At 37.4% G+C, this 21,416-nt stretch overlaps 1 protein-coding gene across 7 annotated transcripts in view; it reads right to left on the reverse strand.

Annotated features, from left to right (window-relative positions):
• The window catches only part of TNS3 (tensin 3), a 166,131-nt gene that overhangs the window by 53,648 nt on the left and 91,067 nt on the right, over positions 1 to 21,416 (reverse strand). For all 7 annotated transcript variants that reach the window (XM_015618189.3, XM_015618188.3, XM_015618184.2 and 4 more), the window contains 2 exons: positions 20,478 to 20,582; positions 507 to 1,766 (listed from right to left, as the gene is read on the reverse strand). In XM_015618189.3, coding sequence (XP_015473675.1) covers positions 507 to 1,766; positions 20,478 to 20,582 — 1,365 coding nt within the window. The remainder of the gene's footprint in view (positions 1 to 506; positions 1,767 to 20,477; positions 20,583 to 21,416) is intronic.

The raw sequence follows: 21,416 nt of genomic DNA on the forward strand, positions 1-21,416 counted from the left end.
AATTTTTAAACAGAAAACTTTCCAAAAGATCATGTCTTAAAATACTTCACTGGGAAATTATTTGTGAAAATATTGCATAGAAATTTAATGCCAGCATCATTACACTACATTTGAAGATAAAGTTGTTGCCATTTTTCTAATTTAAATGGAAATAGTAATGATGAAAAACATACACCACTGATGCCTTCTAAAAATGTCTCAATGTACAAATTCTGCTCCCTTATAACCTAAATTGACAGCAGAAAAAAAATCCCAACAGATGATCTATAATAGGTAAGAACTCACTGAACAGTACTTTTTTCAAGCAAAAAGGCAAGTACCTGCAAAACTCACTTATCTTACATAAATTTGATTTCATATCTTGAATGATTAGGTAAAGAGGGCATCACAAATAATCCCTTGTTAATCATTGTCAAAGTTTTTAGGACCTGAGGGTCCTGCTGTACCATATAATGAACACACAGCTGCTAGAAAGAGTATTATTTTCAGAAAGTATTATAGCTTACCATGCCCAGAGGGGTTCCTTTTTGTGACCTCTATTTTGTCATGGAAGCCAGAACTACTGTTAAGCTCTTCTATGTGTGCATCAAGGCTGTTGAAGCCATTTACTTGATTTCTGTCACTGGTGAGAGTGTTAATGCGGGTTGGGATAGGTTCAAATGTAGGGTCTAACTCCAAGATCAGCCTGTTCAATTGTTCAATGGACTGATCAATATCCAAAGTTGGAGAAGCTGGCAAGTCCCCAGCATTTTGTCCTAGATCCAGGCCATTTGTGTTCCTTTGAGGCATTGGCCTTGACTTAAAACTGTCAGCACTTGCATGTTCTTCAGCTTCTCCAGCACCCAGCATGCTTCCTAGCCCTCTCTGGACAGCAACTCTGCTGCTAGAGCCACGTGTTGGGGCATCTGGGACCTGGGAGTGGCTCTGGACACTGCCCAAATTCTCCACAGTGTTATGAATGCCAACCCTGATTTCATTCTCTGGGGCAAAACCATACTGGTGAGCAGTGACCATCTGCTGCTGGCGCACCCAAGTCTGAGTAGAGTAGTTACTTGGGCCATAGGCTTGTGGATGGGGTGAGACAGAAGGATTCTGTTGCAGCTGCTCAGTTGACTTCGGCTCAATGCTTCCAAATGATCTCTCATACAGGGAATCCACACCAATTCCCAGGTCTGCAGCAAAAGCATTGTGATGCTCTTCCCCAGCATTACTTCCAAAGCCATCTGAAAGAAGTGAGTTCTGACTGCTCTTGTGGCAACTGAAGTTCCCTAGGTGGGTGGAGTGCTGCCCTTCTGAGGAAGACAAAGTCCCAATGCTGTCCACACTGTGAAGATCATGATTAGGCATTTCATCATCCAGAATATCAGTCTCCCTGTCCTTCATTTTGGTGACTTCATTCATGTGAATTTGAGCTGGCACTATGTGGCGAGTAGCACTGTACTTGCTTTGAGCATCAGTCATATCCTTGGTGGTGCTGACAGAATCCTCTAGACCAAAGCCACTAAGTAGCTGGTCCAGTTCTGCCTTCTCTTGTGGGCTCAGACCCCGTTTAACTCCTGGGACAAGGTGTTCCTCAGTCTTGTCAGTTCTGATGGAAGCTGTGGAGTGTCCTGAATCACTACTGACAGACAGGGTATGATCACTGTGATCAGGACTGCCTGTAACATGAACACCCTGAGGAACACCTGGGATGTTGCTGTCTGAAGAGCTCTTCTTTCTCACTTTTGCATACAGACTGCCATCAATGGGACCTTGGGTATGCAGCACTGTAGAGACATAAGTAAAAAGGAAAAGGAGACATAAGAACAAGCCATCACATAAGGTCTTTGACTAGTGTTGTGCCACTAGTCAAAGTATTGTTAACAGTAATGGCATAGTTTCTGAAAAACTGAATTGACTTTGTAGCAACAGCAAACACCAGTGACATTATCTTCTTTGATTTTACAACACTTTTCTTGATGGAAATGCAATATGCCATTTGTAGCTCAAGATGAAATAAAATCCTCTCATTTTATGCTGTTTTGAGTCCATGCTTGTGGCTCCACAAACTCCTCATGCTAATTTAAAGAATCCCACTATTACAGCACTAGAAATTTTAGAGATCGCTACTATGTATTCGATTCAGAGCAAGAATGGTAGAAACCTATCAGCAATGCTTGCCTTTAATACATATACTATGTAATTATGACCTCATCCATTTTTACTTGATGGCCTGACTATACTACAAAGAATCATTTTCTCATTTTCTTGGCAATACAAGGAAAAGATAAGATTTTAATCAGAGCTACAGTCCTTGGAATATACATAAAGACTCTTCACAAAGGAAGGCAGAAGTAAATGTTAAGAATATGACATATCTACATATATGGAGGATCTGGTATGCTTGTCATATTTTTCTTTCAAAAAAAGGACTAATAAACTTAAGTGGAAGCCTCCACAGAAGTAACTATATTTGCCTTACTCCCATCTAACCCATCACACCTAACACATCACACAGGTTAGACCAACATGAGGTTGAAGTTTATCCAGTGCTGAAAACAAGCACAATTCTATCTCTCAAGAAAAGTTTGATGAATAAATATGTCTTGTGTCTGTAAAGCCACGTAAGTTAAGTAAGTAGTTCCACTTTCAAAAGACTTTATGTTCATTTACCAGAAAATTTATATTAAGCAGATATTTCTGAAAAACTTCTCTTACTCAAGTCTGAGAATGAGATTAAGAAAATTAAACCATTACAATTTAGGAACAGGCAGACTTTTCTCAAAGGTAACCATCATCTATATCTGCTCTAGTTCAGAATCAAAAGCCCCATGCATTTCAACTATTAACTCTACTACACATTTTCAAAATGTACGTAAAATGGCATCATGATCATGAACTTCCAAATTAGTAAACTTTTTTAGGCAATACCCATTTAGAAAAAGCATTATGCAGAAATTGTACTCACAATGGTAACAAAATTAATTTGTTTTTATAATGGCAAGAAAAGTAGTCTGGTTGGAAAAAGTTTTCATTATGAGACACACTGACATGGTTCCATCCATTAAAAGACCTACATCCTAAAGGTTATATATGGTCTTAACAGATTTTAGCTAAACTAAAGGACAATCTTCTTTCTAAGGACTAGGAACTATTATTTGTCTGATGTTGATTTTTAAAAACAGCATATGCAAAACACCAAAATATTCCTTTTCAGAAGAAGTTATCAAACAGCAAAATGGAAAACAACCCCCCTTGATGCAAAATTTCTATGTGGATCAAGTTTGATGTGCAAATTGCATGGTGAAAAGGGCTGCTATGCATGAGGCTTAATGTATACAGATACTTTAAAACAATATTTATGAAAAAAGATGCATCAAAAACACAGCCAAAAGACAGTTTCTTGGGCTCTTTCATGCTGTGATATCTCATAAACTCTCACTGCCTTCTAGGACTATGAAAATACTGGAGCGGTTGCTCCAGTAGGCAAACACTGTAAAATAACAAATGCCCCCATTCCTCTTCCCTGCCTTAGCTTTTATATCTGAGCTGACATCATATGGTATGGAATACCCCTTTGATTAATTTGAGACAGCTACTTTAGCCTCGTTGTGTCCTCTCTCAGCCCACTTGACAGGAGGAGGGGATGAGAGAATTGTTCAAGAGACAGCACCAGTGCTGTGCCAGTGCTGCTCAGCAGCAGACCAAACACTGGTGTGTTATCAACTCCTTTCCAGCTACCAATGCAAAGCACAGCACTGGGAGGGCTGCTAAGGGAAAATTAACTCCAGCTCAGTCAGACCCAATACAACACCTCACACAAGATCAAACATTCTAGCATGCAGATTTGGTTCTCCTTGAAGAAATTCTAAGTACAAAACAACTGTCAAATTCTCAAGTACAGCCATGGAAAACCTTTGTGTATCTCCTTCCCTTAGCCCTCCCAGCACCATCACACAGTACCATCCAAGCACAGTGTCAGAAGTACAGACAAGACAGACACACTGACAGCAGACTACTGATCCAAGGGTCTTGCATGTGTGCGCTCTGTAAGATTCAGAGATAACCCTGTCCAGTATTTCTTCCACTAATACAGAATTTTCAAATTTATTCTGCATCTTGCTTGAAATGATAGGCAACCCCAAATATCTGGGAGTCTTCCAGCTGTGAACCTTACAGCTTCCACTCTGAAGAAGAGACATGAGTACAGCTTATTTAAAATTTCATTTAGAAAAAAACCAGAACAGCAAAACTCACAAACAGAAAATTAAGTACTGCATTTATGTGTTAGTACAAGCCTTAGCCTTAAATGACTTCAGGATTCTCAGATAGCTTTTAAGTAAGTTAAAAAATATCTCTCCTGGGTAACCAAAATTTTATTGTATTCCGTATCTATCTGTGCCCAAGATTGTTATTGTCTCCTTAAGACCCAACTACGTGGCTGGAAACAGGGCTGGGGGTTGCCAGGGTTTCTTTAAAAAGTCAGAGCACCCAAGCCAGGTTCTTCTTTGCCTGGTGGCTTTTGCTCAGGATGGAGGCTTCACTTGATCAGAGGTTGTATCAGATAGGTTTTTCTGGGCTCACAAAGATAACAACTAAAAAAGCTGAATTTCACGATCAGAAACTGTTTTGGAGTAAATTTTGCAAACTCTGTTAGCAGCACAAAGCCTGAGCCAGTCCTCAGGCTGGGTCACCCCACATCTATGCCAGGACACCATTTTAGGAAGAAGGACATCAGTGCTAAAAGTCTGGTCCCCTACCAAGTTTCAAAAATCCCTAAAGCAATCTCTTGAAATTATGGCTTCCCAAAAAGAAATCTCATTGATCAGAAGTAGGATGGTGAGCCTGACAGACATTACTCTTGATATTTATACTAGAACTTGAGGAGACATATTATGTGTCTACAAATTAAATGAGAACAGAAGAGTTTGGGACCTACTGATTTTTGGCTCTAAATTTAAATACCAATATAATATTATTACATATCACAAGAAAACAACTGTGATTGTGGGTCAAAACAATTTACTTGGAACTAGACAATTTGCTCTAATAGATAGCCACCTTTTTAGGAAACAAAAAATACCACTCTGCATTATAAACAGGTAAGAAAGAATGAAACTCATAGCTAAACAAAAATCTAGCTGTTCCTGAGGAGTCTGGATATTTAAATTTTCAGCTTTTAATAGTGAAAATAAAATGCTTATTGCATGTGACAAAATTATTTTCTAATTTGCACATTTGAAGGAAAGCATTCTTAGATTAATTTGGAGTTTTTAACTATCATCACGGGATATATCATAGAATGGTTTGGGTTGCAAAGGACCTTAAACATCATCTAGTGCCAACCCCCTGCCATGGGCAGGGACACCTTTCACTAGACCAGCTTGCTCAGAGCCCCATCCAGCCTGGCCTTGAGCACATCCACAACTTTTCTGTGCAGCCTATTCCAGTGTCTCTCCACCCTCTATTCTTTATATCTCATCTAAATCTCTTCTCTTTCTGTTTAAGGCCTGTCCTGTCACTATATGCTCTTGTAAAGAACCTCTCTCCCTCTTTCTTGTGGGCTCCCTTCAGGTAGTGGAAGGCTGCAGTTAGGTCACCCCTTTTTTTCCTTTTTCATTTCCAGACTGAACAAATCCAATTCTCACAGCCTTTCCTTACAGGAGATAAGGAAATTCATTCATTCTTCCAGCCAACTTGGTGGCCTCCTCTGGTCTCGCTTCCTGTGCTGGGGACCCCAGAACTGTATGCAGCACTGCAGGTGGGATCTCACCAGAGTGGATAAGGTGAATCACCTCCCTCACACTGCTGCCCACACTGCATTTGATACAGCCCAGGATACATGTGGCTTTCTGGGCTGCAAAAGCATGTTGGTGGGTCATGCCCAGCCTCTCAATGACCAGCACCCCTAAGTCCTTCTCAGCAGCACTGCTCTTGATCTGTTCATCACCTAGCTCATACTGATATTTGGGGATGCTCCAACTAGGTGCAGTACCTTGCACCTGATCTTATTAAACTATAAACAATATACAATAAAACTATAAATATATACAACCATATATATATATGTTATATACATATGTGGTTTGTTTGTTCATAAAACTAGGACAAATGAACTATTCCAATACTACAAATCACAAAATACAAGGGTTTGTAGTTGTTCTTCTATTATATAATATCTTTATTTCATATTCTACCTTTTTCTTAAACATTATTTTAGAATACCTCTGCACTAAGACTTTTGGACTTCACTTTACCCTGGTATTCATCCATGTGTTTCCCAAAAAAGGTAATAAACCAACTTAATTGTAAAAGTAAAGTTATGCATATAGGAAGGGAGCAGTTTTGACAAAAGAAAATGAGGAAAGATAACAGCAGTGGAACATTTCATTCTTTACACTTTGCTAAGTAACAGTAGGCCAGAGGCCTTATAAATTCAATACCTCATCAACATGCACAACTCAATCCCTGCTACCATTTTTTCCAAGGAGGCAACACTTTAAAATGCAAGAGAAACACAGCTGTCAAAAAACAAGATCACAAGAGAAGTGACCTAATTAATAATAGAATTTAACTAAACCCAAGGGACCCACTTTCAACCTGACCACTCTTTCCACGAGCTGTTCCAACTCTCTGAACTGCCCAGGCTGAAGCCCAACAACATTCCCATGCTGAATCTGAATTACACACACATACCCCCAGTATCAGGGACTCTCTTGTAACTGAAAATCTCAGAGCAAAGGTTATATGTGTATTTTCACTCCTCTACCTGATACACAAAGAGCAACTTATTTAAAAATTAGTAGCATATACCAAATACTAACACATACCAAATTTAGTGACATCCTTCCAAGTCTGTGTTTTCCTGGCACTCCTCTCCTTGAAATCCAAATACCCAAAGGCAGGCTTGTGAGTTAAAAATATTTCAGTCTCTAAGCCTTTGGACTTGTCCCCACAGCTACCCGCTGTCCATTCATCACTTGGGAAAACATACACAAATGAAAGCCAGCTAGGTAAACTCATGCACCACAAATTCAGCAAGAGCTGTTCTGATCCAGTCCACCTGAACAAAAAGATGATTGCAAATACACAAACTTTTTCAAACTGTACCCTTGTTCATGTTGCAGCAGGAAACATTACAGAAGATCTGGATTATCTTTTATCAACCTCATAAATAAATACTTTTACCTTCAGGCAAACCTGGACAAGTCCTGAGCTGCATTCTTTTGAAGTTAAATCTTTTTATGTGCGCTTGTCTTTTCCTTTCTCCCTCTCTAACAAAGACAGGCCTTCATTCCTTACAAACTTTTCCTGTGTAACTCCTACAGAATCCATAGAGAAATATATGTGGTTTGTATTTCCAGCTCTTGAACCAAAACAAAGCTACTTACCTCTTTACTAGGCATGACAAGGAATTTTCTGCAACAGTCAATCCCTGGCTTGTTAAATCAACTAAATTTCCTAAGCAAAACTCTGCACATAGGAAAACCAAAGTTAGGGCAAATCCTCGAGCTTAAAAAGGCCAGAAATATCTCTACTCCTACTGGGTGAGCTGCAGTCACTGTTTCTGCTCCTGAAGGTAGGCAGTCTTGCTAAAGAATCATGAGACTTGTATCAGCCAGAAAAAGCAAATGAAAATGTAAACAAAAGGGAGGAGCTGGAGAAGGCAATCATGTTCAATGAAATCTGAACTACGGCAGCCAAGGAGGAGTGGAAACATATTGGCTGAAAAGGTAATTCAGTCTACAAGCTATTTCCTTACAGTGGTTCTTTTCACAGTTTGTTTCAATATCCAAAGATTAGTGTATTTCAGTTTCTAGATCACTGACATAATTCTTGCCAAAATAAACAGCTGCTAGAAAAAGCTGTTCTCCTGCACTGACCAATCAGGCTAGACAATCATCCATATCTTCAAGAATTTGTGTATTACTGGAATTCTCAGGCTGGAAAAGCTTTCTGGAAATCCTGTAGCAGTAACACTTATTTTTATCTAGCAGCTGCTGCTCTCAAGGTCCCAGATCTGGGATTTACATTCTCTGTCTCTGGAATGAATCACCTCAAACTAGGGGAAATGAAGCTGTTAGTTCCTACTTTAGTAACAGCCGTATTTCACCACAGAGCAGCCCACAAACTTTTGCTCTAAATGTTACTCCAAATGTACACATACATCACCACCAGACAGCCGTGCCCCTGGACAATGTTCATTTTTTATTTCAGGGACTGTCAGCACTTTAATGACTTCTCAGTTGAACAAAGGATAAAAGTGATCCTTGTATCCCCAAAATATATCTACCTGTTCATTGTTTATGTAGGAGTTAAAAATTAAGTTTAAACATAATTCAGAAAGCACATGCTTTTTGGTTCAAATGTTGCTGTTCTTGCAAATCAGTAAATGGTTGCACATGAAACAAGTCAGGACTCTGATAAAAGACACAAAGCACACAACACAAGGTATGCTGGCAGTACTTTTCCAGAACCAGAGAAGTGGCTCTCTCCTTTGGGATGATGCAGAATTGCTGTTAAATTGGAAACATCCCACATTTGCCTCAAATATATGAAAAGAAAGAAGTATATTAAAAACTCCTAGTGCAAACTGATGAGTCTCACTTAAGAAGCAAATTTAGTTTTAATCTCACTGCATTTTGGTTCTTTGTGAGTAAAAAAATCCCAGCTCTTTTCCTTGCTTCAATTACAGGCCTCTTTTGCTCCTTCATAAGCCTGAACTGCATGTACATGCCAGTGATTTTGGACATTTAACACTGAGCATACTTGAATATAGACTGAGGCTAAACACTAATGCCTGCACTTAGCTAGATTACCAGAAGAAATACAGACAACATAATAGCACCACTGCATAAATTAACTTATCCTGTGGATAAGCTTACCTGAGATTCATTCAGACAAATCACCATGCTGCTCAAATTTTATTGTTCTAGATGTAGAACAATATGGTGTTCTTGGTGGTGCTCCATCACAAGAATGCTTTGGGATAACCACTGATTAAACCTATCCATGGAGGTGTTTAGACAGATGTTCTCTAACCATATCACTCAACCGTTTTTGCGTCTTCTGTTATCAGTACCAGCCTTCCTGGGATGCATCACCTTATGCAGTACTAGGTACTTTTGGCTATGTGCACATTCCCACACCTGAGGTCAATTGGATTACTAGGTATCACTTCAGATACAGATTTAAATTTTGTAAACAAGGCTACAATATACACCTCTTCAAAGGTTTTATGCTGACTGTTGCAAGTACAGATGATACCGGGACTGGTACAGAGTGGCAGAGAAGGGTCATGCAATGAACCAATCACAATGAACTGATCAAAAATTTGGGGGAAAAAATATGGATTTTGAATACCTGTCATCTTAGAACCTGGTATGGCCCAGCTGTGGTGCTTTCTACAGGTTGGAGACCTAAAACTGCATTTAGTGCAGGTCTCAAACTGTGACATAAAAAGTAGATCCTGATTTTGCAAATTGCTACACAAGGCTGTGAGATCAATTTCTGGTTCATAAATATTAATCTGGCAATCCTTTAGTATGTTTTTAAAGATGGTTTAGGAAATTATTATTTGAGGGTAACAAAATTTTAAGAGAAAGGAGTCTTCTATCACTTTTTTCCTTTAACCTGGCCCAAGCAAGCCTGATATTCATATACACATTGCATTTTAAACAAAACTAGTTCTCCAACATGAGGGAGCAGTACCTAAGTCATCAGGAAACTGTTTGGTTTACTAGGTTTCTCACATCCCTGAGTACAACAGAAGAATAAAGGAGGCTGAAGAAAACAAGGCATGCTATCACAAAAATAAAAAGTGAACACTCTGAAAGGAAAAAAACTGATGGGATTATTGTTAGCAAAATAAACCAAGAAGAACACAAGAAGATCACATGAAGTCCTTAAACCTTTGAGATTATTTAATTATTAAATAATTAAATATTATGTTAAATTATTAAATAATTAAATTATCAAAATATTTTAAATATTTTGAGAAGCAGAAAAGAGGACATCCCAGATCCCACAGAAACTTTATCTCTGCAAAGGTTAAGACGAATTTCCCTGTCAGAAGGATCTCATTTGTACTTTAATGTTTTTACAAGTACACTGGAGCAGGAAAAAACTGCTTCACAAAGTACTACCTAGAAAAAAAACTCTAGACCAGAGGCTGGCTGCTGTTCAGCCAGTATGGAACACAGGCAGAGTCAGCTAGCACAGGTTCATCCTTAGAATACTACTGTAATTTATCATCTCACTTTTGCCCACCTCAACAGATCAACAGAAAATACTACTTGTTTCATGATCCAAAGTACAAAGAATATACCGATACATTTAAAACTGTCATCCAATACACAGAAGCTACTGTGTCATTTTGATTCTACTTCTGCAAAATTTTCTCAGTTACTTTAAGCAAAGACTTAACTTGAAGTACCTTATGCTTGGATAACCAGCAAAAGAACAACATAACATCACAGTACAGAAACACTGACACAAGTACAAAACACTAAGTTTAAGCATATTTCAAAGCCACTAAACTACGTGAAACTATCTCCCTTTGTTCCTATCAAAAACAAAGCCCATCTTCAGGAACACTTCAATAATTAGCAAGAGTATACTCCAAATGCTGATGCTCAGAAGTCATGATTATTTTTTCTAACAGGTGAAACAGCACACAAAACATGAGTCATGGCATTTCTCTTACTATACTGCCAGGCTTTCAGCAAAAATTAATTATGTTCCTCAAATATAAAGCAGCAGGAAAACACTGATGGCTCTAAATGGTTGCTGAAAACTGTACAGAACCACAGTGAAAGGCTTCAAGTGGATGTCTAAGAGGCCAACATAATGAATTTACTCCTTTTTGTAAGCATGGAACATATAGCATTGCCATTTGTAATAAAATTGCTCCACCACTCTATGGGACAATAAATTGATCTTCAGGTGTTTCTAAACAAGTACACATATCAAAAAAGGAAGTTCAGGTACACATATGTCTAGCAGTGCTCTTTGATTTTCTAACTCAGTAATTGAAGTTAAAGGATTTTGCACTGAGACTCAAAAGACTTGTCATTTATTTTCAATTAGTAGAGCAATAAGCAGAAGCAATATTGGGTAACCTTATACAATAATAATTATAGTATTTATTTCTGAATAGACTGAAGATAGTCTACACACGCTCAACATAAGCATATGTTTGTTATACTTGTAATGTAACAAATTATGTGTATTTGGTGGAAAACATATACTGAACCTAAATGACTTAAGAACAAAAGTTCTTCATACAAAGAATATTTTATGTGTATTTACTGAAAGGAACACAGGGAATATCCTGACAAAGAAAACTCTGGATAAGCTTCAGAAGTTTAGCAAGTTCCTTAAATGGGTAACAGTTTATGCAACATTCTTCAAGCTTCAAAAAAGATAGAGAAAAACAGTATCTAGCCCATACTACTTGAGAGATAGCTCACTGTTCTGGGCCATCTCAGAAACTTCAGACACAGATCCTTCCACCTGGTACTCCAAGAACAGAGAAAACATAAACAATAAAAAGAGATGCAGTAACACAACTTTTACTTCAACAGTTGGAGAGCGTGTGTCCACAGTAAGAAAGAGGGTTGGGTTCTGACAAAAAAAACTTCCCTCTGCTTACTTAAAGTTGCCTCCATCTATTCAGTCTGCAAGGAGTTCGAATTAGTGCTCTTCTTCAGCATTTGGATTGTGCCCATGTTGGAATGCAGAACCTAGAGGAGATACGATAAATATGCAGGCAGACCTGCAATCTACCCTGTCTCTCTCTTTCACTTATTGCTTAGCAGTCTGATGCAAAGATTTCTGATCTCCAGGAAAAACTTTGCAATGAACTTAAGCCTTAAACAAAAGGAATCACAGATAAATGTTTAACATTTAACAAGTGAAACTGCCACAGCAGGAATAGAGGTGCCCAGGACAGCTTTGTGGGATCAATACATGGATAACAAATTGTACTATCTCTAGCAAAGCTTCCCTTACCATTAAAAAACAAGCAAAGCACTAGAGCTGACTACATTAAAGACTGTTCATGTTATTTGTACAGCTAAAATTCTTCTGTCACTTAAAAAATATAATCTCCTGGTTTGAAGGAATTTATTTAACCACAATTTACTATCAGAAGTGCCAGTGGTCTACAGTGCTAAAAAAACACAGAGTATTAAGCTTCACTGTACAGGCCATTGAATAAAACAGGCACCTTTTTAAAATTCAGACATTAAAATCTAAAGCTGTAGGACTCAGGATGGCTAGTCTTTTATTATGTTTTTTTCCGAAGTCAAGGAAAAAACCCATCAGCACATATATGAGGCGATTGTTTATGTACTAAAACCATCTTGGAAACACATGCAATGGAATAAAAAAACCTCTCTATATATCACTATTTGCAGAAGATGCTTCCTGCAGAAACCGTTCTAGGAAAACTCCTTCATTCTCCAGTAAGTATTCAATGGCAGAAACTTAATACATATTGTTTATTTAACCAGCATCTCAGAAACTGAAAAAAACTGTCAGTTACAGGATAGTCCAAATAAATCCCAGCATGACAAATTTGCAGGAAGAGCCCCCTTCTTCAAAAACCAGCACTTGTCATAGAATCAAGGCTTCCTGACCAAAGCACCTTCATAACAAAAAAACCACATTTTGAATAAGCTGTACTCAGAACCTCATGAGGCCTTTCTAATCAACAGAACATGCTTGCCAACGGGAAGAAAAGTGTCAACATCACAAAATCGTTATTTTATAAAAGGAGTGTTGCAGTGGCCAGCTGAAACCACCACACAGGACCAAGAGAATCGCTGGAAAGAAGTCTAACCAAAGAAGAAAAGGTACATGATGTTAGACAACCAGTGAAAGGGTAGAAAATACCTCAAATCAGAATATGATTACTTCAGGATTCAGCAGAAAAGGATTGCTATTGCTGCCTACATGGTGAACTAAAAATCTTGTCTCTTGGTCTGTAAGTTTTCCCAGAGAAGAAGTCTCTGTCATTTGGCAATCATAATGAATTTGGTATCTTAACTCAAGTTCATTCATGCACACACAATGATTCTATGACCTCTTACATCGTGTACAAAGGGCATCATGGCTGATAATGCCCTCTATTCACATTTCATTTGTTTACTAGAGTAAACACTCACATATATATGACACATAAGGTAGTTCAGTGTATGCGTGCTTTGGTGCAGACACAGATTTAATTGCTTCTCTTTCTGGTCTTAACAACCAGATCCTATCTTGTAATAAGGCATTTTGGATTGTTTCTTCTTTACACTTTTAAGCTCTGATGCTGCCATGCTAATTGTACTCTCGAGCAAGTAAGGTGTTAAAATATATCCAATACCTATAACATCAAGAAGGTTATTTTTCCTTGGTTAATGAAGCTAAACAGGTGAGATGCCCTATTGCCTTGAAAAAAAGGAGGAAGAGTTGTTCAGGAAGCAGGTGCAGGGAAGGAAAACACCAGTGGCAGAGGCTTGCCTCTGGTGCCTTTTTCAAGCTTACTTAGAAACAGAGGCCAGACAAAGTTCAAAGAATAAAAGCAGATATATTTAATGAAGGGCTTTCAAGTACATTAAGGGCAGACAAAGCCTCCTCAAAGGGCTGCACCCAAAATGGAGAATGGTCTTGAGTTTTTCAGACAGATATAAGTTTGGTCCATTTACATATCAGGGGTTAATCCTCCAATTACAGCTTCAGGTAATAAAGTCATATTCCCCCAGTTTGCTCCCCGCCAATTCACTTTTTTTTATACTATTCGGGGCCTGAGGCTGTAGGGTGTCCTTGAGTTTCAGGCCTAGAGGAATTGTTTGGTCTGACCAAAATGTGTAGATAGTAGCTAATACTTTATATGGAGTTTAGAGTTATGCATTAATGCAGTACAGGAGTTGAAAAACATAAAGGCTAAAATCTTTGAAGACATCACCTCTTGCAACTTTTTATTCAACCTGGTCCATTAAAGAGGTTGTAAGAATGGGTGAGGAGGCTTCTTCTGTCGTATTTGCACATGGGAAGAGACACTGATTTGAGCATTAGTGTTTAAATTAACAGCATTAACAACCATAGAATGTAGCTGACATGACTAAGAAACAGGCACATGCTAAAAGATAAATACAAACCTGCTGAAAAAAAAATAAGCTGGGAAAAGATAAACTTGGTTAAAAAAGCAGTGTTACATGGCGCCTAAGTTAATGCTAGTCACAGTCACACATGCTAGATTCTTACTAGTTTCTAGGAATCTAGCTTCTGTATCTGCTGTGCTGAAGAGAGAGGTCTTTTGCATAGTCTTATGAAAGTAGAACTGCAGAGAATATTTAAATGTTTCATCAACTACATTATAATTATTAAACCACTCAAATTTCACCCTATGGTCTTTGGGTTTAGAAGTGTAATGAAAGCTTTTGACAAAGGGCTAGTGAATAAATCCTTGGGATAACAACACTGCCTATTACTGAGACAGGACAGAAACAAATTGAAGGGCAGTAAAATGCATTTTTTCTTTTGAAAGCAAAAAATTGGCTCTGCAGTAGCTTGTACATATTTGACAAGTGCAACCTGTGCTTCAGATAAACCTGTGCACTGTTAAAAACATTGATACCAGAAGGTGTGGAGTCAAGTGTTCCCAGAAGTGGAAGTACAGGTAGTGAGAGGCAGGAGGCTCATGGAAAAAATCCAGGGGCCTAGAGAACCATGGTTCTAATCTCTTCTTGTCTTCAAGCATAAGACTTTCAATATTTAGGTTAGGTATTACTACTCTTTGGCCCTTAGCATTTTGGGGGAAATTCTCTTTTTATCTGAGTTAAGTTTAAACTCAGCAGAACTGACAAATGGTACTTAGCAAAATCACCGTCTCAGGGCACTAAGTAAAATGTACATAATTTCTCAATTCAGACACTGTCTTATCAATATGGTTACATGTTTGGATAAAAGGAAAAAACTAATTTTCAACAGAACTGGACAGGCCAAGTTCTAGAGCTCAGCTTAGCATTTAAGCAAACACTCAAGACCTTCAATGGAGTGTTCAGTATATCTTATGACATATTCCTAAAAGAGACAAAAAAATAACTTTGAATCAGTAAATCCTTTGAAAGTCTGGCTCCTGGCTGCACATAACTGTTGACTCCTATCTGACCTATGAAGAATATTATAATAATTTTCTTTTTGGCAACAAAAGAACCCTAAAATCAAACACAACCAAAAATTCCAAATCTCCAAAGTATGAGTCCAGAGAAAATACATTCCAGATCAATCTTAGCTTATCAAGCACAATCTTGAAAACATGTGTGAAATTATATTTACTCCCTAACATATTGAGGTAACAAAAAATTTAGGCCACAGTACTGTTACAATTAATGCTGTATTAATGAAGAAGATAAAAGAGAACTGCCTATTGATGCACTCTTAGAAATGAAACCTTGTAATCCTGTTCACATTCAATGTTTCTAATATATGAAAGAAACCATTTTATATTAATTTTTCTCTTTGTCAGCTTCATGATTAAGTGGACTAATATCTGTTAAAGAAAAGAACATACGAAACTTCAAGAAATAAAAGAATTAAGTTTTCTCAGAGAAAAATCAATTAAAAGCAGACACTCCACAATGTTTCAGATACTGTTTTAAGCAGGCAGCATTTTATAGTGTAAATTTGTCTACCTTCTATAGGCTTCTCTACTTTTACTGTCAAATAGAAGGGAATTATTAGAGGAAACCTTTTTATCCCTACCTTCTACCAAACTTCTCTGTCTCAAAGAATACTGCATCCAACTGGTAACTAAAAACTGAAATTACCATTTATCCACTAGGAATTTGTTCTTCAGCTTCACTCAGCAGAAATGGCATCAAAGTTGCTGTTTCCTTTGTTAGTCATCTGCATTCCTGTTAAGGTACCAAAACCAAGCGGTTTTGCCTCAACTTTTGAGTTTTGCAATATTGAAGGGGCCCTCAGGAAAAACAAGTGTTTAACAACATAAGAGGGCACCTCCCTACTGAATAGCTATTTACTTTAGGTTGAAGAGGAGAAAAAAATCTTAGTAAAAGTCAAACATCTCATCACATGACATGGCTGCATACCAGAATGTTGGTTATTTATTGCCTCCATGGAAACATTTATTGTGTACATGGAGATACCTCTCAGATACTTTCCTTTACGAGAAGAAAAAAAGCAGGAGCAAACCAGTTTATAAATATTTGGCAAATTTTAACTGATTGTTGTTGATTACAGTTATAAAAGACCAGAAAACTTGGAAAGCAACACTCTTGAGATACAGGAATTTGGATTCACTCAGCCCTACCTTATTTGGATTTAAAAGATCATTTTTTTACCAAAGCTGTTTCTGTTCTGTCTAGCACCACTGAGCAAGCAAAGGTACTTGGCTGGGAAACAAACAGCAAGGCTTTGTTCAGAAAGAAACTCAAGTATCTGCTGTGTAAAGACTAAATCAAAGTCTTTCGATTGTCATTTTAAGCAATTCTAACATGCACATGTGCTTCTCTTTCCACAGACTGTAGTGCTGGAAGACAAAAGATTGCAGAGGGATTTTGCAGTTGTTAAAGTAAGTGAAATGTCTTAAAATGGAACACTGAACAAGAATCATGTGCATTTCTGTTGCAAATTCACTGAATTCAGTTGAACCAAAACAAATACTATTTTGACCAACAATGAACTTTGAACTTACCAGTTTTCTTTATTTAAAAAAGAATTGAAAATCCTGTATCTCAAGCAACTGAATGCCACACACACAAATGGCATTCTCTCTCTAGAATAATTTTAGTGTGCTATTAGGATACTTAGAACAGACCTGAGATAAAGCAGTCAGACAGTGCAAAAGGAAGAGTAGCATTCATCTGTTCTTCCAATAATTCACATTTCCTATTAAAATGAGTTTATATTCCTTAGCAATATGTATTATTTTAATATCTTTTTATTTTAATATCTTTTTTAAATCTGATTTCATTTTCAGAACATTTCAGAGTCCAGGCTTTTACCAGGATCCACTGGCAGGTTTCACATAAACTGATGGTTCCTATTCAAAAAAGACTTGCATTTTCAACAGGAGGGAAGTAATTAAGAACAGTATCTCTTGTGCACTACGCTAAGTAATAATCCTAGAAATCATTGCTGTGAACTAAAAATTAACTCCTCAACAAAAGACAAATCAAACCTTTACCATTTACCTCAATCCCTCTGATTTGGGGTGGGAGGAGCTTTTTTCAATACTACTTGTCATTTCATTTTAGAGAGAGATTTTGGAAGATGCTACATATATGTGGCCACAGGTATCTTGCTATTTTGCAACAAATGAACAACCTTTTGTAAATCTATGCACATTTACTGCATGGTAAGTGACACTTCAAAGAAAAAAATAAGAGTTCTCAGAAGGATCAAAAGTAATTTCTGTCCCTTTCTATCACAAGAAGTCTTTCCAGACTTCAAAACCACAGGAAAAGCAATGGCAACGATGTCAGACTTCTACATGGCAGTAGGCAGATCCGATTCTTCTGGTTCCAAATACTACACTTAATTGCATACTTTTAAATCAGTGTAACAGAAGTTTCTGTGCTAATGTACTGCTCAAGAAGGAGGATATCTGATATAAATTGAAAATTAGGAACTTAATATAATTTTTCATCTGTTATGGAGGACCACTTCCCAAGGGATCTGAAAATAAACACTATTTATAAGAAGAAATGCAAATATTTATTGCTTTCCAATTGTCAAAATTCCTTAAGAATATTAAGAATAAAAGATAAGGAACTAAATTCACATAGCAAACTGTCCATAGTCTGGCTATATTCAACATCTATGTACACAATCTTATTAATAAAGGGTTCAACATAATTTTAAAGGTAATTGCTTATATCTGTACTACAGTATCATACCTATAAATCAAGAGCCTTTGGGTATATTTTTCTTTAATCATGTCTTCCTATCTTTTGTTCCTTTGGTAATAAAGCCAAATAATTATACTATATCAAAAGAGATACTACTCTCTTATTCACTTCTAATTCCTATTTTAACACAGCAGCCTGGAAATACACATTCCACACACATATACCTACAAAACAACTCGTGTTCACAAGGCTCTGCTGTAGCCTTCCTGACCACCTTAGTAAGAAATTCCATAGGCCCACATTTTTTGAAATTAACAAAAAAATGTATAACTGTAATATAAGAATCATCTTTCACACTAACAACTCATACTATTCCTTCTGAAATTCATTTAGGAAAACAGGTACAAGTAAAACCACGAAGACCAGCTCCTACATAAGGCTAGGGGTTTAACTTAATGTAAAGTAGAACTGAAAAAGGCGCTCTGTATGAGACTTCCCTACACCTTAAACATACCACCACTGTTATGCACTTTCAAATGTACCATGTATTGCACCTTAATATTTTCTGAAGTACAGAAAAGATTCTCAGATTTTAGGATTAGAGCTAAAGGCCTCATATTCTAAGGTTTTTGACTTTGATCACATTCTGGATGTGAAATCAGCATCTCCTCTTAGTGGTCTCTCACCTGTAGTGAAGACTAGGATGTAATACACATTTTTAATGCACAAGCACGATATTAAACATCTGCACAAACCATAAAGAGAAGCTTGTCCTGGTAAATCTTACACAGAAGATGACCCAACGGCAATATATTTACCTTAAACAGCAGACTAAGCTCCAACTTGTGTTAAGTAAAGACCCATCCTTAAGAGAAAAATACAGCTGTCACCTCTGTATGTGCTCCCCAAGATCTTTTGCCCAGCCTATGAAGAGACATTGCTCTGCCTGCAATTCCCTTATTGAATATCATAGGGCAACAGTCTGCCTCATAAATATTTATTTGAGAAAAGAGTAACTAAATCTACTCTTGTGGTATATTTTCTAGCTTATATTCAAGTGGGTTTTTTGCAGATGTACAATGAAATTCTCAATATCTGTGCTACCACATCCTATTTCTGTTCTATCTCAGGTAATTTTAAAAATACCCTGCAAACAAATTAGATATAAAAATCAATTAAATAGCACACATGACTTCTGAACAGGAGGCAAACATGCTAGTTGTAAATGGTCTCTGACCAACTCTTATCGAAAACATGAGCAGCATACAGTTCTCTATCTTCCAACAGAGTGCTGCCTGCATGTTTATCTTCGCTTTCAACTTCCTGTACTGCTGTAGTTACCTACAATGCAATGCATGAGGATGGAAAGGTCAAATCCATCTAGCCAATCAATTTCAGCAATTCAAAAATATGTGGCATCAATGCATTGCTTGTTGAGGGCCAGATATATGCAAAGGAAGGGGGAAAGGATGGCAGGGGGAGGAAAGGAAAGGAATCATAAATTACATGGAAACATCATGGGAGGGAATTAAGACACCATCTCCAGTCAAGATTCAGTTTCTCTGACATTACTCCTTCTAAAATACACTGCACAGTCTCATCCAACTCTGATGACTCCCTATGGAGTGGTCTACCTGCCACATGCAATGACTGTTTCTCTATTTCCCCAGTTTTCTGCAGACTGGAGTCTCCTGTGCATTAGGAAATTCTCTTTATTACAAGAGTGAGGCAGTGGAAAAAGGTCAAGCTCCCAGTAAGCTTCTGCCCTCACTAATGTGGTCATTAGATGGTCAATGTTAATCCAGATTATAAAAATCAATCGAAACTGAACCTAGACAGCAGCTAACTAAGTATCATAGCTTCATGCATCTCTCATCTGATAACAGGCAAGTTGTAAAAACAAGAACTTTGGCATCTATTCAATACCTTATCTCACATTTTTATTTGCAACAAGTCAGGCTTGCATGTGCACTGAGGTGTGAAGCCACAGGTGTAATATTCTGAATCCTTCCATGAAAACTATATCCATTAAAAGCACTGCATTCACTCAAGCAAATCATCAGGAGAGTATTCACACTGGAGTCAGAATCTGAAGGCAGCTACTGAAGGTTTTCATCTTTTGTACATGACATCTGATTACAGAAAAAAAAAATCTAAAAAACCTGAAAACAGGTACATTTACAAAGGGAGATATGAAAATAGGCACATTATTTACTGTTTATTTATTAACAGCCTAGTGCATGTTCTGAAATACTCCAGATAACACAGTAACCAAAAGCTACAAACTCACCATATGATTTTGTTGTTCTTAAAATTCTATGTTAGAATTCCAACTAGAACCTTTGAACAAAGAAAAAACTTCTCTAGGTAAATTTACAAGCAATAAAGTAACTTGTATCAAACAGATGTGTCTCAGTTCATTCTGTGTATTGACGAGGATCTCACTCACTTAACTACTACAGCTTTCTTTCCTAAATTAGAACCACTAATGCTAAATAGGGAAGGGTAGACAGCTATTTCACACATCAGTAAAGTGGCACACCAGCTTCAAGTAAATGAGGTCTCCTTTCTCCTTTCAAACACACTGGAACAGTTACAAAAGGTTTTGCCCAGGTCTAATGTGACAAAATTACTCACCTTCCCCATCAGGGCTCATATTTTCATAGGAATCCCAGCGTATTAGTGGGTCTGATGTATTGTAATCAACTATTACTCCATGATCATTCTGAAGGTGTTCACATCCTAAAATAAAACATGCGTTTCAGACCAAAAATTATCAGTCACATATGTAATTATATACATACACAGATGTATGTACCTTCTGACAGATGTTTGCTCCCTGAATTGCAACACCCTATTCTGAAATGTAAGAAGCAGCAAGAGGGGAAGAAAGATTAAATAAAACAGTTTTTTAAAAAAAGTTTAATTTATCATTCTGAGAATTTTATCTTGAGCTTTATGATTATTATGTAGGCTGATAACTTGGATCAGTCCCTAAACACAGCTAACACAGATGATCCACCTAGCCATGGAGTGTCAGACATGATAAAGAGCTTTTGCAAATGAAACCATGAGTATCTATAAGGAGATGGCTCTAAAGGAATGATAAAATTAGACTTTGTTACAGATTTCATTCTGATTCATACAGATTATCATTTTTATACCAGAGCAATTTGTCACTAAGGATGAACAGGGAGAGCTGAAAACTGTGACTTCATGTCCCTTCCAGTTCCCCCAAGGTGGCAGCTCTGCAGAAGCTGAGACAGACAGCTGGCATTCAATGTGTTTTGCTGCATTTAAGTATGCTTTGCTGAATATACCTGGAATTTTCAGCAGTAACCCATCTTATTGTGCCCTTAACAAGGCATTAAATAATGTTCAGGTTTTAAATAGATACATTGAAAAACTTAGGCAGTGATTCAAAAGGAAAGCACAGGCATCAAGAATTCATGACATTGAACTTGGCTTTGATGATGATACAAATCAAACAGACTGTCTTTTCTGTCTAGATTAGGGAACAAATAAATCCTTAGTTATCAAACCTTTGGCTGTGTCTACAAAGCAAGTCCTACAAGT

The sequence above is a fragment of the Parus major genome, chromosome 2 (assembly GCF_001522545.3).
Source record: "Parus major isolate Abel chromosome 2, Parus_major1.1, whole genome shotgun sequence".
NCBI classification, from domain to species: domain Eukaryota; kingdom Metazoa; phylum Chordata; class Aves; order Passeriformes; family Paridae; genus Parus; species Parus major.